The sequence below is a fragment of the Anastrepha obliqua genome, chromosome 5, assembly GCF_027943255.1.
Source record: "Anastrepha obliqua isolate idAnaObli1 chromosome 5, idAnaObli1_1.0, whole genome shotgun sequence".
Taxonomy (NCBI): domain Eukaryota; kingdom Metazoa; phylum Arthropoda; class Insecta; order Diptera; family Tephritidae; genus Anastrepha; species Anastrepha obliqua.
In genome coordinates this window covers 69546078-69565236 of record NC_072896.1, presented here as the reverse complement: position 1 = coordinate 69565236, position 19159 = coordinate 69546078, and the positions used below count along the sequence as shown (strand labels likewise).

The 19159-nt window shown below is 39.6% G+C and overlaps 2 protein-coding genes across 3 annotated transcripts in view; one reads left to right on the top strand and one right to left on the bottom strand.

Moving 5' to 3' along the window:
• Window positions 1-19159, top strand: part of LOC129248411 (out at first protein) — a 118977-nt gene that overhangs the window by 8360 nt on the left and 91458 nt on the right. For both annotated transcript variants that reach the window (XM_054887952.1, XM_054887951.1), the window contains 3 exons: window positions 10209-10322; window positions 10437-10755; window positions 15105-15697. In XM_054887952.1, the coding sequence (XP_054743927.1) occupies window positions 10209-10322; window positions 10437-10755; window positions 15105-15382 (711 nt within the window). In that variant the 3' untranslated portion in view covers window positions 15383-15697. The remainder of the gene's footprint in view (window positions 1-10208; window positions 10323-10436; window positions 10756-15104; window positions 15698-19159) is intronic.
• LOC129248410 (uncharacterized) lies at window positions 1267-3314 on the bottom strand. The gene is made up of 2 exons (XM_054887950.1): window positions 1537-3314; window positions 1267-1472 (listed from the first exon to the last, which is right to left on the bottom strand). Exon 1 carries the CDS (start codon window positions 3195-3197, stop codon window positions 1692-1694), a length of 1506 nt encoding a protein of 501 aa, XP_054743925.1. The 5' UTR covers window positions 3198-3314; the 3' UTR covers window positions 1267-1472; window positions 1537-1691.

Genomic DNA, 19159 nt, shown 5'->3' with positions numbered 1-19159 from the left:
CTTCAATATCAAGGAAAGCGGCTAAAGTAAATTCCTGTTTGTGCAGTGAACTCTCTGCCGTGTAAATAAGGTTATGTAGAGCTGTCTCTACCGATTTCCCTTTCGTGTAGGCATGTTGTGACGTAGAGATAAGATTTCTATCTATAGTTAGGCTTAAGTGAAATTCTATCAGCCTCTCCAAAGTTTTCAATAGGAAGGAGGAGAGAGATATTGGTCTTAAGTCTTTTGGATGGGTATGTGAGTTTCTACCAGCTTTTGGAATGAAAACAATTTTGACTTGTCTCCACTTAAGAGGTATATGACCGTAGAGAAAGCAACCTTTGAAGATTGCTAGTAGTCCGTGTGCTAGATATCCGGCGGCCTTTTGCAGTTCCACCGGGTAAATGCCATCTGGGCCCGGTGATTTAAAAGGTTTGAAACTTTCAATCGCCCATAAGAGCCGATCCTCAGAAATAGCGTCTATTCTGACTTCACGACAGTGTGCTGTATCTTCCATGTCATGCCCAGTAATGTCTGAGCAGCCTGGAAAATGAGTGTCGAGTAAAAGTTCTAGAGACTCTTTACTGGTTGTAGTGAAAGTGCCATCACTTTTCTGTAGCAGTTCCCAATTTTGAGGGCTTCCCGCTAAAATCTTACGAAGTCTGGAGGCCTCAGTTGCCCCCTCAACCTCTTCACAAAAGGATTTCCAAGATTGCCTTTGGGCAATTCTGATTTCCTTCTTGTAGATTCTCAGGGCATCTTTATAGCCTTTCCAATCTTCATCGAGACGTGTTTTCTTTGCCTCATTAAAAGCGCTTCGGCTTGTTTTTTGAAGCTCGCTTAGCTCAACCGTCCACCACTTAGGCTTGGGTTTACCCCTCAGTCTTCTTATGGGACAGGCTACCGCCAAGGCAGCATTCATGGTGTAGGTAATCTTGTCAACCAAATTTTCTAGTCCTTCTATGCTTTGTGGCACCGCTGATGGACATGTTCCTAGGGTAGCCCCGATACAATCTATATACCTTTCCCAGTCTGTTTTCCTGATATTTCTACCAGGCTTAGGTTTCGGTAGATTTTTGCTAACCTCAAACGAGATATATCTATGATCAGAAAAAGAATGTTCTTCCAAAACTTTCCAGTTCCTAATTCTGTTAATAACGGAGTCAAAAGCAAAAGTAGCGTCTAACACTTCCTGTCTATTACTAATGACAAAAGTAGGTTTATTACCTTTATTGCAAATCTGTAGTCTAGTACCTATCAGATAATCAAAGAGACACTCACCTCTAGCGTTGGTATCAGTGCTGCCCCATATCTCGTGATGCGCATTTACATCCGCACCAATGATTAGCTTTGCGCCAAGCTTCTGCGCCTGCGCTACCAGATCTTTGAATATTGATCTCGGTAGCTCCTCGTGGTCATGTGCGAGGTAGCAGGAAGATAGCCACATCCGTTCATTTCCCGACTCCAGGCTAATGGTCAATTGATCGGTGTCGCTGTAATTAGAGAGCATGAAAGCATTTATCCCTTTTCTTATTAGTACGCACGCTCTAGGGTTACCTTTGTTGCGAGCATACATCAGTTTATATTGTTGAGTCCTTAGTCCGCACACAAGTCCATGTGATACCCATGGTTCTTGAATCAGGACAATATGATGTCCACCTTTGGCCAGGTGGATTATGAGGTTGGCGGACGCAACCTTTGAGTGGTGAAGGTTAATCTGAAGAACCCGTAACATCATGGTTACTGGGCTTCCTCTCCACCACCGTTTTGTTGGGCTCATCTGAATCTGACGCCAGTAGCTCTTCCTCATCAGTGAGAGTAGTATCAAGTACTCTATCTAACAAGGAAGAGATACTGCCGTCAGTAGATGCCTTCCGTAGCGCTGTAGCAGTGTTAGGACCGGAGCCAGATTCCGCCGTGGGGCCTATCTCAGCTCCAACCGGGTCCTTTAAGTTAGGCGCCTTGTCCTTGTTGTAGACCCTCAGAGTTATGGACGAAAACCCATAGCTTACTACACCGTCCGATCGCGCCAGTGCGTCCGCCGAGTCCTTGCAGACTACGAAAGTAGCGCTTCGGTACTCGCCCTTGGGATCGTCCAGCTTTGTGACCTTCCAAGACGATGTAGGAAGCTCTGGATTGCATACCCGAAGCATCTCAAGGATTTGTTTAGGGTCTGATGGCTCCGCTGGTAACCAGGCCCTAGCTCTTGGTAAACTAGGGATGTCATCCCTTGAAATTACCTCGAGTTTAGACCCAGGCCATACTTCGCCAATCCTTGAGATGGCTATTTTGTATAGATCAGTGGATCTCTGATCGGCACAGGCGATTAGCTTCACATGACTCTGATGCCATCCACTATCGCGACAGAAAGGAGCTGGACCAGGATGCTCCTTCAGAATTTGGAAGAAGACGCTTGAGAGCCTGGCTTCCACTTTCTTCCAATTGTCAGGCGAAATAGTGCCGTCAGGGTTGCTTTTATCAACCACCGCCCATAGCTGTTGGCCTTTGACAGCTTCGCTGTACGTAGCTGGAGAAGTCTTGTTGATTCGGGGCTTCTTCAACGTGCTGGGGTTGCTGGGTGGGTCGTCCGACAACTGACGTTTTGGGTTCGGTTCAGAGCCCCGAGGGGACTCCTCCGTTACCCTTGTCGCCCAGCTGAATGAGTGCTTCTGTTTAACAGACCACTCCCCCTCTGGAATCGTTTTCAGGCGCTCCAGTAGCCTGAAGGCAGCACGTCTCTCCTTGTAGCCATGCCGTGCAGGCTCTGCTACTGCGGAGGTATCAGTCGTTCCAGACTCAGCTTTGCCACCTTTACCAGGGCTAGTCCCGGTATTGGTGGTAGAGGAAGTTGACTTCTTGGCCGTAGTTTTGTTGTGAGTACCGCCACTTCTGCTGTTGCCAGGTTTGTCCTCAGCACCAGCTTCCGCCGTACGAATTGGGCTAGCCGTGAAGGGCTTCGATGTACTGTCACTTCCACTAGGTTTAGTTATCCCAGCTTCCGTCGTACTAAGAGAAATCTGGTTTGGTCCAGATTTGGGGATGGAAGCTATAGCTTCCTTTGCATTTAGGGACTGCTTGTCCATTGAGGTTTTTTGATTGAAAGACTCCATCTGTTTCTTACGATCACCGTCCACCGTGGCAGACATGGTGATCTTATAAAAAGGAAGGGGAAACATGATGGTCGACCGTGGCAGCGCCCCATACCACGGCAAGGTCATGGTTATACCCCGAGGTGACCCGGTATCGAGGTAGCTCCGTAGAAATACAGTCGGACAGAGAACCCCCTGACTGCAAACCACCCAATAGGCACGGGTCGCATGACACCTTGGGTTAGGGGGGGGGTGAGGAGAGGAGATGATGGGATGATGAGGGTTAAGGATTAACAGGTGCGTCGGTACGGTGATCTTCATATGGTGATTGGATGGCCACCAATTTTGCCATGATGGCTAGCCAATCCTCATATGGAGCTTCCCTCTTAGTTCGTATTGGGTTGGTCCCCATGATATGGGGGTCAAACCAACACTTAAGCCTCATCCCCGCGACAAGGAGACCAACATGATGAGGTGGTGGCAGCGTTATGGCATGTACAAAATGATTTCCAAAATATACACCGACCTCTTGGACGATGCTTACATCTCATTTTTGGTGGTTAAAGTGGATGAAGACAGTATTTTCCAACAATATTCCGCTTTGAATTCAGTGGAGAACCTCTGGGAGTGCATGTCGTGCAAAAAGTATAAACAAGAAGCGCAAGGATACCACTATAAGACTGTACTAGAGCTCAAATTGGTCACTATGTAAGCTTGAGAAGATTTGGAGCGTCCTTTGGTGCAAAATTTAATGAAATCATTGCCAGGATGTATTTTTAAAGTTAGTAATAAAAATACAGAACCAATTAATCATTACAAATTCTAAATATTATTACGCAAATTTAAGTTGATGGGTTTATACGAAGATGATCTTATTTTTGATGTTTAAAATGCAACTATTAGTCCTCACTAGTTGGACCGCACCGAATTTATGCAGATCTAAAAAAGTGATGGGGTGAAATTTACCGCATTATGTAGTTCGCCTAGTTTTTTTGCATATACAGCCAACGTCAAAAGAAAGTGTACACCATATATTGACAAGTCTAGGCCGCTATCATCACTATCAAAATCCTTTTTTCATCATTCAAATCCGATAAAAAAATTGTCCACCTCACTTTCTTTTAGAGACTGAGTTCTCGACCACATAGCTATTATCTCTCGAAAAGAAAATCACTCCTTATAGAAATGGCGGCCGCCATAGCCGAATGGGTCGGTGCGTGATTACCATTCGGAATTCACAGAGCGAACGTTGGTTCGAATCTCGGTGAAACCAAAATTAATAAAAACATATAATTCTAATAGCGGTCGCCCCTCGGCAGGCAATGGCAAACCTCCGAGTGTATTTCTGCCATGAAAAAGCTCCTCATAAAAATATCTGCCGTTCGGAGTCGGCTTGAAACTGTAGGTCCCTCCATTTGTGGAACAACATCAAGACGCACACCACAAATAGGAGGAGGAGCTCGGCCAAACACCAATTTAAAAAAGATAAAACTTATTGTATAATTGTATACAAAAATGTAGTTCATACTATTGTGCTACAAAATATATTGAAACTAACTAGTAATTCACGAACTAAGTTTTATGAATTTTCTAGTTTCTTACCACTTTATTTTTAGTTTATATAGTTTTCTAAAGTCCAAGATTGTTTTCCGACGTAGTTTTTTTTTTTTAATTAAAAATTTTCTTTATGTGAATAAAATCCAACCATGTTATTATATTATCTAATATCATTGAATAAATTAAATTAAGCAATTAATTTTATCTAAATACTTACAAAAAGAAGGTAAAAACTTTAACTCTGTTTGTGGAAAAAAGTGTATGACTTGGGGTGAAATTTAATCAATGGAAATTGCCGCTTCGATGGTTGTTTCATCACGATGATCCGAAAAACATCATCAAAGCAGAAAAAATGATGGTTCCAAGATAATAATCTCAATAGTTGCCAAACTTAGATTCTATCGCGTTATAAGAGTTAGAAATGTCTCTAGCCCACCGTTGGTTGCATGTGTTCAAAAGTAAGTTCATCTCTCTCCTCTAAGAATTTAGGCAAAGTTTATGATGACTCATACGTTCCCACGACAGTCGGAACGATCCGGATGTATATCCGGCTAGCACTGTCATTTCTCCAACCTTTCCTGTATATGTTTGTGGAATTTTCATGTTGCTACAACAACAACAACAACAACAACAACAACATAACTTATAAATGTTTGAGAAATGCTGCTGAAGTGACAGTCCTTGAACCGATATAAACCCGGGTCATTCCGGTAATGTAGAACCGATTCTGGTGTCTATTTGAATTGCCTTTAAATTTACTGCCGAATTGCAAAATTTAACCCACCGTTGGTTACCCGGGTCTGGTCAATCTTTTCTGGCTTATAGGAGTAGCTAATGTCTTGAGCTTCCAATTTAATTTATTTTTTTTCGAGTTATAACCTTTTAAAAAGGATCCTCGAACAGGACAAAAAAAGGCCAGACCTGGGTGCTCAACCGAAGATTTTAAAAAAGATGTTCAATGGAAGATTAAACCTGAACAAATAAAAAATAAGAATAAAAACGCCTTTTCTTTTGTAAAACCGGTTGAATAAGATTGCGGTATCAGTATATTTTCCTTAGTGTATATTATTTTGGCTGTAGGTGTAAATATATTTAAATGCTAGAAAATTTTGCTCACCCTTTGTTTGCTTGCTCTGTTGGCTTGAATTAAGACTTAAATACCTTCTTTCGTTTCGCTTTTGATTTACCTTCCATTTGTTGGAAGTTTTTTAGATTTGGTTCATGGACACTGCTTTTGTTTTGTGTAATCTTTGTGTTTTGGTGCTTCTTTGTGTTTTAGGTAGTTTAACTTTTCTCGCCAATTACATAAGTACTCGCTATTTGACCTTTAACGCTGCGGTTGTAGGAAAAGGATGTAGTGTTTATTTTAATTTAATCTTAGTGGCCCACTTCAGTTTTAATTTTAATTTCATATCGCGAAATAATTAAATCTACATAGGGCGAAATTAAGGAGATTTCATTGACGGGAAAGAGTATTTAAATTTTACGATATATAAAAGTAAGAAAGAAAAGCAACAAAAAATGTGTGTTGCATTATTTTAACTGCGAATACAAACAAAAATTATATTGAATGATTTATTGTTTAGTGTGTTTTAATAATTGTGTTCTATCGAGGAAATTGTATTTAATTTAAAGTTAAGATACTATTATCTACGCACCCGATGAAACAAAAAGCTTATGTAAGCCGGGAGACGTTTCCACGGCAGTCGGTTCTACGTTACCGAATCGACCCGGATTTATATCCGGCCAAGGATTGCCGTATATAAGTATGGGGAATGTTTATGCTGTTACAACAACAACAACAGCTCCCAATGTCTTCGGCGCACAATGAGGATGTTTTGACACATTTTGTTCAAAAATGGCTACAGGACCCAATTTGGATCACTTTTAATAATTGTTTTTTAAATCGTCGTTAATGATTTTGGAAGAGATGGCTTGGGCTTGTATTACATTTTTTTTTATTATATCACAACACACCCTTGAATAGGGGTACTTTTATAAAAAATTCAGAAAAACTTTAAAAGCAAAAAATGCTTAGTATTCAAATTCGGCTTGGCAGTTTTTATTGTACATAGTTCTAATCAACGCTAATACCACTGGTTAAGTACGCAAATTTCCAAATCTCCTTAAGAGGTGAAATCATCCCCTAAGTACTCAAAATTACTAAGAGCTAATTTTTTTCAAGGACAAACCTAGAATATTCACCGGGAAATTTTCAAATACTTATATACACGTTTTTGTGGTTGCTGAGTCCGAATTCGTTATCCATTTTTCCTTGTGGAGTCAAATTGAAGGTCAGTTCAAGGTCAAACACACAATATTCACCGGAAAAATTAAACAAATAATTATATGTTTTTGAGGCTGCTGAATCAAAATTCGTTGCCAGTTTGTCCTTACGGGGTCAATCCTAGCTCAACATATGTATATGCAATCCGCCACTCCATGTAGGTAATAAATTATGAAGAACACCTCACTCTCGCCCCACTTCTTATTTGGCTTTTACCTATTCTTTTTGGCCGGTGGGGCCCCTCTTCCCTCATTGACATTTAAAAATTATAAATAAAGCTTTTTAAATATAAGGAAATGCACAAAACTTAACTCTCCCAACACACCAAGTAAAGCCAAGTCCTTTTCCACCTGGTCTTCCCAACGCAGAGGAGGCCTTCCTCTTCCTCTGCTACCACCAGCTGGTACTACATCGTATACTTTCAGATCCGGAGCGTTTGGATCTTTATTCGCTGCGCTATGTCTATGCCGTCATAAAGCTCATACAGCTCGTCGATATTCGCCGTTGCCAACATTCAAAGGTCCAAAAATCTGGCGCAGAATCTTTTTCTCAAACACTCCAAGCGTCGCTTCAGCGGACGTTTGTTTGATGATATGAGGTACATTGTTTTGTCCTCGTTCACTACTAGACCCATTCCCTTTGCTTCTTTATCCAGTTTGGAGAAGGCAGAACTAACAGCGCGGTTGCTAAGGCCGATGATGTCAATATCATTTGCATACGCCAACAATTGTACGCTCTTATAAAATATTGTGCCTGAGCGATTAAGTTCTGCGGCTCGTACGTTCCTCTCCAACATCAGGTTAAAGAAGTCACATGACAGCGAGTCACCCTGTCTGAAACCTCGTTTGGTATCAAACGCCTCGGAGAGGTCCTTCTTGCATAGCCGCATTAGTTTTATGGGATACCAAATTCAAACATCGCGACATACTAGTAACTCCTTTCCGTACTGTCTCATGCAGCTTTGAAATCGACGAAAAGATGGTGTGTGTCGATTCTCCTTTCATGAGTCTTTTCCAGGATTTGGCGTATTGTGAATATTTGGTCGATGGTAGACTTTCCAGGTCTAGAGCCACACTGATAAGGTCCAATCAGTTGGTTTACGGTGGGCTTCAGCACGTCCACCGCGAGCTTATCTACAGATTTAATCCAACAAACAGTCTCTTCATGAATGCGTAATTGTAGAGAACTTTGAGATATCGAGATTGAAGGTTATGCAGCAACACTTTGCGCTACACCAGAAACCCTCTCAACAGAACGTACAGTTCTTGGTCTGCCAGTCCTTTTTCTATCTTCGACGGAACCCGTTTCTTGACGAACGATTATTTCCATTAAAAAATCACGAATTTTGCGATATATTTTTCTTAAAGATGCACCGTTTTCATAATAAGTTTGAATAATTTTAACGCATTTTTCTATCATGTAAAATTGTATATCTTCCTCCCTGCAAATCTCAAAGATGACATAAAAAAGGTGCCGTCTAGGAACTATTCACTGCTGGCATCTAGGCGTCACTTTTGAAATACTATTTACAATCATAGCTCGCGTTCTATTAGAAAATATTTGAGGTAGTAAATGGCAGTCCTTCCGCCACAAACAAAACTCATAGTGCCGCTTATCAATCTGGGCATATGATGAAGGTTGAAGGCGCGATTATATTATTTTGAGAGAAAATGAGGAAGATTAACGACGACAGTATACGCGCTGAGCACTTGCGTCCGGCACTCGTATCTATCAGGTCAGTCCATAAGTTCGTGCGTTTTTTAAAGGTGGTTTTAAAATTAATAAAAAAGATGTTTAAAGTATTTATTATTCAATAATATATTTTCCTTCATTATTTACAATGTTTAATTCATTATTCCCAAAGTTTAGGAAAATTTTTAATTCACTGCTCAAAAAATTTTTTGTCCTTGGAGCCAAAATACGCTTCGATATCCCTTTTTATAGCATCTTTTGAGGAGTAGTTCTTGTTACTCATATGGGATTGAAGTCGACGGAAAAGGTGATAATCACAAGGTGCAATATCCGGAGAATATGGTGGATACGGCATTAGCTTCCATCCGAGCTCGTTCAGCTTGCCTAATGTTTGCCTTGCGGCATAAGGTCCTGTCGTAGTGAAACAAAACTTTGCGTCTATTCATTACAGACGGTCGATTTTTTTAAGTGCCTCATTCAGGTTTGATAGCTGATGGGAATAATAATCAGCAGTTATTGTCTGGTTTGGTTCCAGAAGTTCGTAATAAACAATACCGGCCATATCCCACCAAATAGACAGGAGAATCTTCTTGGGGTGAAGGCCATCTCTAGAGGTCGGTTCTGGTGTTTCATCTTTATCTAACCATTGGCGTTTGCGAACAGGAGTATTGTATAGGACCCATTTTTCCTCACCAGTAACGATACGGTTCAAAAACTTTAATTTTCAAGCCGTTGCAGCAGCTGAGAACACACATTCACTCTCTGCTGAAGGTTGGCGACGGAAAGTCATGTGGAACTCATTTTCCCAGCTTTGAAACCTTTCCCAACTGAACCAGGTGCCTGTGAACTGTTCCATGCGATGAATTTAACCTCTCAGCTATCATATCGACTGTCAAATTTAGCTCCGCTTCCACGAGTTCGAGCAAGGCGTCGGAGTTAAAGACTTCAGGACGACCAGCGCGCGGGGCATCTTCCACGTCGCAGTTACGACTCGGAATTTTGAAAATCACTTATGCGCAGTGCTTACACTCACGGCATCCTCTCCGTGAACAGTGTTTATTTCTGCAGCAGCAGTTATTGCATTTTTACCACTTTAAAAATTTACTTCTAAAAATACAAAATATGCCTCTTATACGCGTTCGAAGATTCCATTTTATTTTTAACCAACACTTGCTTCTATCCGCGATTAAAATCAATTGTTGAATGCACAATATATCAAAGAAAATATAAATAGTTCCGTTATATTCCGCGAATTATGTATGCAAAAATCGTACAGAAGTGAAATTGTGGGTAAAATACGCACGAACTTATGGACTGCCCTGATACTTATTTGAATGATAACCTCGACGAATATAACCTTTGACTATATTTATTATTTGTTCTGGTTTTAAGCTTACGACTACAACTACAAGCTAATTGCGCTGATTATTTCATCTACCTAGCATAAGCATATGCTGATTTTTTCATTAAGCTCAATTGTCACAATGTTTATAAGTATTCGTAATTGTGCATTAGTTGTTCATTGCCAAAATGTTTCTGTCATTTTTCTATTTCTAATTTTTAATAAATTTTTTTATTTCATTTTCATGTTTCCCTCTCAAAAGGGTGGCGAGGTCATTCAAGAAAGCATCACCTCCAATGTCAGCGAGGACATAATTACTTTAGAATTTCAAAAAACGGATGGTACACTTATCACACAAGTCATTGATTTTCGAAATGTAAGTATTGAAAAAAAAAATATCTAAGCGTATTTGAATATTATTTTTTATCTTTGTTTACTTAACTTCCTATGATTAAAACCTACCTTATTTTTTTTATCTTTTCTTTTGCAGGAGGTCAAAATCGTCAAAGCTCTCGTGCTGGGTGAAGAGGAACGTGGCCAAAGTCAATATCAAGTCATGTGCTTTGTGACGAAATTCAATAAAGGCGATTTTATCTCCTCCGACGCAATGGCCAAATTACGTCAGAAGAATCCCAGCACGATACGTACACCGGAGGAGGATAAGGGGCGGGAGTCGTTTACGATGACATCGTGGGTTCATCTAAATCGCTCTTTACCAATAACGCGCCATCTGCAGACTTTGTGTGCTGAGGCCGCTGATGCGACATATGTACGCAGTGCCGATTTGAAGGCGTGGGCTGAATTGCCAGGTTTGTATTTTTATTAAATACTGAAAAGGTTTTACATATTGGATATAGAAGAATCTTTACTCTTGGGCCACAGTTTTATTACGTCTCTGCCTTACATAGGTTAGGTTAGGGTGACCTTGGTGGCTGAAAGCCAACTCATAAACGTATTGGTCCTTAGTGGTACCAGATGGTACTTGTAGTAGGCTTCTTGTAATAAGCCTACGTTCTTTTGCAAATCTAAGAACTGGAGCTCTAACCCCGAGAGACATTCTAACCTAATATTACGTTGTCAAATTCCGGACGACAGAGCAACGGTTTTTTCAAAGTGCTCCGGAATTTGAGATCTCCTGCACGTAAACGTCCTCGAATCGTGTATCTGGATCTATTAACATTACTTTTCCTTAAAACTGCTTCAGCTTCACGCAACGATAAGTTCGGTTTTGTCACAAATAAAACAACGATCTTCTGATCTTTGATTTGGAGAGGTGCTATTTTATAACGGAACTGTAAACTTGAGTTTTGCCGGTCCCGCTTCCATTAGACAGACTGCACATCATTTTCCAATCATATTGATTTTATTGTCTCCAAAGCATTCGAAATGATCGCTTTATATTGCCTTGGTGAGAAATCATCTCGAATATTGCCCGTTAATATAGAATCTATACTTCGAAATCCATTAAAAAAAAATCGAAAAAACACAAAAAGTTTTTACCGAATTCGCTTTGAATAAGATTAATTGGTCAAATGATCCTTCCCATTACATCGACAAATGGAATTTGTTAGGCCTACAATAATTGTCTGATAAAAGAATTTATATCTCATTAGTTTCTGTTTACAATCTTATCTGTCTTCCAAGTTCATAGCTCGCTTAGAAATAATCACTTGTTTGTTCATTCAACTAACAAAACCAAATTTCAATGTTAATATTCAAAAATTGAAACTTAATCTTTTTGTAACATGCAGTTGGGTGTCTGCTTATTTGATGCAAGAAAATTATCAGAGATTTAGGTGCTACAGCTTATTAACTTAATGTTTTTTGTCAAAAATAAAGACACAGTTCTGAAGAATTCTAGTATTGGGTATGGGGATAAGTTTCCGCCCTCGTAAAAGAACTGTCGCTGCTGATGCTATTTTTGTGTTCGCTCTAGTAATATACTGGTGATTTGAAGGTGTATATGTGACGTAGTTGACATTCATTTGAAGCGTAAATATCCTTTTTTATCTGACATCAAAAATGTCTACGTTCGTCCCGAAAAAACAGCACTTGCGGGAAGTCATGCTCCATTATTACATTTTAAAGAAAAGTTCAGCTAAAACGTGTCGTAAATTGATCAGTATTTACGGTAATCACGATCCATCAAACACAACTTGTAAAGAGTGGTTTCGACGGTTCCAAAGTGGCAATTTCGACGTGAGTGATAAAGATCGCGAAGGGGCACCGAAAAAATTTGAAGATACTCAACTACAACAATCATTGGATGAAGACTTTACACGCGATGGGAATGGTCCAGAAAGCAGGTAACTGGGTAATGTGGGTGCTACATCAATTGAAGGAGAAGGATATCGAGAGACGTTTGGTGTCGTGTGAGATGCTTCCTGAACGGCAGAAAAGAAAAGGTCTGCATCATTCCCATGGCAGCCGGTTCTACGTTACCGGAAAGACTCGGGTTTTTCCCGACCAAGGGCTGCCGCCCCAGTAAACTAACCCTGTCTAGTGTACGTATCCCACCCCAAATCTTTCGTCACAGGAGCAATCCCTTGCAGCAGGCTTCCTCCAAATATCAGGTCAGTCCAAAAGTTCGTGCGTTTTTCAAAGGTGGTTTTAAAATTAATAAAAAAGATGTTTAAAGTATTTATTAATCAATAATATATTTTCCTTCATTATTTACAATGTCTTCCCAACGTTTAGCACAATTTTTAATTCACAGCTCAAAAAATTGTTTGTAATTGGAGCCAAAATACGCTTCGATATCCCTTTTTATAGCTTCTTTTGAGGAGTAATTCTTGTTACTCATATGGGATTGAAGTTCACTGAAATGGTGATAATCACAAGGTGCAATATCCGAAGAGTATGGTGGATACGGCATTAGCTTCCATCCGAGCTCGTTCAGCTTGCCTAATGTTTGCATTGCGGTATGAGGTCTTGCGTTGTCGTAGTGAAACAAAACTTTGCGTCTATTCACTAAAGAAGGTCGATTTTTGTTAAGTGCCTCATTCAGGTTTGATAGCTGATGGGAATAATAATCAGCAGTTATCGTCTGGTTTGGTTTCAGAAGTTCATAATAAACAATACCGGCCATATCCCACCAAATAGACAGGAGAATCTTCTTGGGGTGAAGGCCATCTCTAGTGGTCGGTTCTGGTGTTTCATCTTTATCGAACCATTAGCGTTTGCGAACAGGAGTATTGTAAAGGACTCATTTTTCTTCAGCAGTAACGATACGGTTCAAAAACTTTGAATTTCAAGCCGTTGCAGCAGCTGAGAACACACATTCATTCTCTGCTGAAGGTTGGCGACGGAAAGTCTATGCGGAACCCATTTTCCCAGCTTTGGAACCTTTCTCAACTGAACCAGGTGCCTGTGAGCTGTTCCATGCAATGAAGCTATCCCTAAGCTATCATATCGACTGTCAAATTTAGTTCGGCTTCCACAAGTTCGAGCAAGGCGTCGGAGTTAAAGACTTCAGGACGATCAGCGCGCGGGACATCCTCCGCGTCGCAGTTACCACTTCAAAATTTTGAAAACCACTTTTGCTCAGTCCTTACACTCACGGTATCCTCTCCGTGAACAGTGTTTATTTCTGCAGCAGCAGTTATTGCATTTTTACCACTTTTATAAAAAAAATACAAAATATGCCTCTTATACGCGTTCGAAGATTCCATTTTATTTTTTAACAACACTTGCTTCTATCCGCGATTAAAATGACTTGTTGAATGCACAATATATCAAAGAAAATATAAATAGTTCCGTTATATTCCGCGAATCATGTATGCAAAAATCGTACAGAAGTGAAATTATGGGTAAAATACGCACGAACTTAAGGACTGACCTAATACTTCTCTTCAGGGCTGGCGTCGAACCCAACCCTGGACCAGAGGTATTTTACTGCTGCATCTGCCAAAAACGGCTCTACTCGAATTCCACCTTGGTTAGGTGCCCTTTACAGGGGCGTTAGAGAGTTAGAAAGGTTGAATTTGCATATTTAAAAGTCTCCAATTCAAAATAGAATAACTTTTTTTATATTAATCGTAAAAATATTTTTAAAAAGGGACCTTAAAGCTAAAGAGTATTACTTTGCGATGCCGTTGTGGAAAAGTAAAAAAAAACTTTACCTTGCTCAAAAAAAAAAAACATTAAAAAAATGGCCAAAATCTGCTTTTTTTCACAATTTAACCTCAAATTGCCAAAAAGTCTTGACGTTTTCAAAAAACCTTCAGGAAACTGTACCTCGCAGGACTGTGTAATTTAAAGTATGAGTCGGCGTAACACAACAGAACAACGCGAATTGCTCATTCACCGTTATAAAACAGGCAAAACGTAGCGTTGAATAGCTGAAATAGTGAATGTACCATCATCTACAGTGTAGCATATAATAGAACGTTTTGTGAAAGAAAACAGAGTAAAGAACAAAGCAGAAACGCCCCAAACAAAATCCTTACTGCAAGTGACGATAGGTGCATGTAGTGCATCGACAATATCCCGTCTCTTGTGGTCACATTATTTTCATGGTCAAGTGTCACTCCTTGAAACCGTACATAAGCCAAAAAATATAGAGTTTCCCGTTTAAATTTCGCAAAGATGCACATTTCTAAGGACTCAGAGTTTCAGAATACCCTAATTTTCTCGATTAGTCCAAATTTGGCTCAGATGGCAGATCTGTTGTGTGGCGGAGGCCCAATAAACAGTTAGAGCTGAAGAATCTGAATGTGACTGTAAAACACAGTAGTGGAGGTTTAATAGTTTGGACTTGCATGGCAGTTGGCATTATGGACCAAAACATGTATCTGGGAATACTAAGAGCGTGCGGAAAAGCTGGTTCTATGACGAAGCTTCAGGTTTTATCAAGTCGCATAAGTCGGAAATAGTGCAGACCTGGCTTATATGAAAATGCTACCCCAGTCTCCCTACTTAAATGCAATAGAAAATTTATAGGCATTATTGGAATTGGGCTATTATAATTTTTTTATTGCTTTGAATAGATATTGAAATATCTTTAAGCAATTATTCAATAAAATGTGCCGTTTTAAATAATATTCGGATTGTGGCATATTCAGTGGCAGAGTTTATGAAGCCGTCGTTCGACAAAAAATTTTACTTTTATATTTTTGTTTTGTATTAACTATTTTCCTTCTTATTTTTCTACTTCTAGGTTCATCTATATCCAGCCTAGAGGCAGCCACAGAGAAATTTCCCGACACACTTTTCTCGCGTTGCAATGAGGTTAGCGGCTTATGGGCACCATGCCTATGCACATTAGAAACCTGCATCGGCTGGTATCCTTGCGGCCTCAAATATTGCAAAGCTAAGAATGGCGGCGACTCGTCGGCGGCACAACCCAACTATCGTTGCGGCATTAAGACGTGTCGCAAGTGCAGTCAATTTACCTATTATGTGCGACAGAAACAACAATGTCTATGGGATGAATGACGAGGGCTGCATATGGGCATTAACAGTTACTGCAACCATAAAACTTGCTCAGTGAATAAATGGCCAACAACAACAGCAGCCAGCAATCGTTATCGTTCGTCATCACCGCCACATCGACGTTGGTATGCGAATAAGAATATATTTTGTGGTAGCAATAAACTCTGCGTTTCATACAACAATCGAGACTTTGCCACGGCGGTGGCAGTCAATCACGAACAAATGTTTCTGTTACAATTGCCACTGCTCTTCGTAGTATCATCGTCATCAGATGCGGTAGCAGCGACACCAATAAACTATTGAAGCCGTTGTAACCAAGTAATCTTTTTTGATTTACTAATATATTTTTGTTCAAGTTTAGCATAGTGTAAATACTTATATATGTATATAAATTAATATAAGAAAAATTTTGATTATTTGTGGTTTACCTTATGCCATCAAAAGTCGAACTTTAGTTCTTTGTATTTATGCGTATTTTTTGAAACATCTTCTTGTTTAAACTCGTTTTGCCATTTCAAAGAAAGAAATTTCTATTAAAGACTGCTAGATATGTTAGTGTTAACAAAAATATAATGAAAGTTATGAGTTCATATTGAGAGTACATATTGAATGTTGTGAATATTGTTTTGCGTTTTTTGCTGCACACTAGTTGAATATCTGCGTTTCAAGAGATGTTTTACTTCCCAGTAGACAATTTCAGTTAAAAGCCTTTCCAAAAGACCTTCCCTCTTCTTTTTTTTTATGGAGCGGCACACATTGAAAGGCCCTCAGCGGGGCTTCCAGAGGGTCTTTGTATGACGTACCATAGGAGGCCTTCTTCGCTACCTACAGAAGTGCTGTCAAAAGGACTAGACATACTTAACGATGCCTTTTGAAACAGTTCTTCTAGAGTTGGTTATTTAATTCATAAAAATCATACATACCTCAAATTTTCAACACAGTTGTAATTGAAAATATACCTTTAAACTATTTTGTAACGCTAAATCTTATTGGCTAAATAATATTGACTTGTATTGTTTTCGGCAGCACCTGGAATATATATGATAAAAAGAAAAAATGATTTTAAAACCTTAATAACGCTATCAATCTGAACTTATGTAATTTTACGCTTTCATCATCGTCATTAGAAGTTTTCAATTTATGGATGGTGCTTAGTTTTCTCTTTAATTATTACCTTCGCATCGTACAACAAAGAAGTATTAAATTATTGTTTACTTTTTCACTTTATTCCATTTATATAAAATAACTTCTTCTGAAGTTAACGCGGTTTTTATATTCCTGAAGGCAGTTAGGGCGTGACTATTGAACGCAACTAGCTTTTTGCTGGAGGCATTTTTGGACACTCGTCCATCTTCCCCTCTCAAAAGCGAGGTCAGAGGTTTTGCCAGCTTGACATAATCTCTGATAAAGCGCCGATAATAGCCTGATAGTCCGAGGAAAGATCTAAGGTCTTTCAATGTTTTTGGACATGGAAAATTTTGAATTGCACTTACTTGGATGGGATTGGTTTTTATACCTTGCGGGGATATGATGAATCCTAAAAATTCGACTTCCTTTCGAAAAAACTCACACTTGTCCAATTGGACTTTTTATATTCCCTTTTTCTAGCGTGTGAAAAATTTGTTCGACATTTTGGAGGTGGCTCTGTTCGTCTTTGCCAAACACTATGATGTCGTCTATATAGACATAACATGTTTTACCGATATGTTCCTTCAAAATGTCATCTAAAGCTCGCTGAAAAATAGCGGGTGCATTCTTTAGACCGAATGGGAGTCTAGTAAATTCATATTTTCCGTTATTAATTGAAAAGCCTGTCTTCTCAATGTCGGATTCCTTTAATGGAATCTGATGGAAGCCATTTTTCAGGTCAAGAACGGAAAAGTATTTGTTATTTCCTAGTTGTGAGATGACTTCGTTAATTTCTGGGATTGGGTATTTGTCGGCTATAGTCAATGTATTTAATTTCCTGTAATCTATTACTAACCTGTATTTCTTTTTGCCTGATGCATCTAGTTTTTTGGGTACAACCCAAACGGATGAGTTATACGGTGAGCGGGACGTAGTTCCGTCCTTTAACAAATTTTTTATTTCTTGCGTAACGAAGTCTCTCATCGCGAGGGGGTATGGATAGTACTTTGTGTAAACTGGGGTATCTGAAGAAGTCCTGATTTCTCCAACTACCGTAGTGGTGTAAGTAAGTTTTTCGTCCAGTTCGGTAAAAAGGTGTGGGTGCTTTTTTGTTAAGTTATTTATATGTTGTTTTTGTGTAGTTGTCATATGGTCAGTTCTAACATCTTTTTTATTAACTGTAGGGGAAGGGCTCTGTTGAATTTTAATTCTAATGCCATTACCTAATGTCAGGGTGTCGTCATGTATGTTAATTGTAGCACGAAGTTCTTTTAGACTGTCGTTTCCTATAATACCGTCTGTTTCGAGGAGGAGCTGTTTTGCACCACCTATGTATGCAATTAATTTCGAATAAAAAATAAGCGCTAACGAATGATTTACAACTTTATTGTTTCACGATCGCGGTAGAAGTGAGTTTTTAAGTTGTCACAATATAAATTTATGCTACACTTATGTATGTTGGTACATACTCGTATATATGTTTATAAGAATGAAATAAGAAGGAAATACGAAGAATTTTAGTACATTGAGAGAATTACAGTTGTAGTTATGATCACGCCATTTAGTGATGCGAATATCGAAAATACCAATTAGTGCTGCTGCGAACACCGTCAAAGGATTTTAATGTGGGAAGTATGAAAAATTTTAAGCTTGTGGTATTTTTGCCCAAAAGATTGACAATTGTATGATGAGTGATTTGGATTTGTCCTGCAATGGAGTTTGCACAAATGGTTCGTCATTAGGTATATGTGTTGGGACATGGCAGGGTTGGATATAATTCTTGCTTGACCCTGTATCGATGAGCATTTTGAGGATTTTTCCGTTCTTTGTTTTGCATTCTACGTATGGCAACGAAGAACTGTTCATTCTAAAAAATGAATGTCGATGTGCCCTGGGTTTCAGGGAGTGAATTTCCTTCAGCTTATGTCTGAGTTGATTGTCCGTTTTCTTCAGCTGTTAGTGCGGCTTCATACACCTGAGGAGTTGGAGTCCAGTCTTGTTGGTAGTACTGATCTGTATCGCATTGTCTGTCTTGCTGATAGTCTTGTTGTTCGCCTGCTTCTATGTGGAAGTTTCGCTGTTGTTTAAAAGGAACTTGTTGTGAAAAATTTGTTGTTCTTTTCATTTGGTTATTTATCTGTGGTCTGTTCATATAGTTAACAGTTCTTGAATGAAGGGACTTATCGACGTCCATTGGTTCTGGCCGAGGGAGTTGAGGTTCAGTAAGAGGGTGATTTAATGCTCTGCAAGGTTGGTTATTGCGATAGTTATTAATGGGGGCCTGATGATAGTTATTCATAAGAGCCTGATGGCGGTATTGATTTGGAGGGTTTTGTTGGAGCATTTGGGGTCTTGGCATATATGCCAATTGGGAATAAAACTCGTTAGTCAATTTTTTGGGTGGGAGAGGTGGTCGGAAGTCGTGAGGCTTCCTATTTTGACTACTGCTGTTCAACGCGTAATGAGAACGGAAGTTTTGGTTCTCTAGCTTTAGGCAAAGGTGAAGCGCTTGAGGAAGATCTACTGGTTCTCTCATAGCAAGAAGTCTTGGCAAGTCACCTTTTAGTCCTCGTATGAAGGTGTCGAGGGCTTTGTCCCGATATGTCCGTGTTAGTAGGTGCATGGAATCTGAACCCATTTCCATGCAACCCA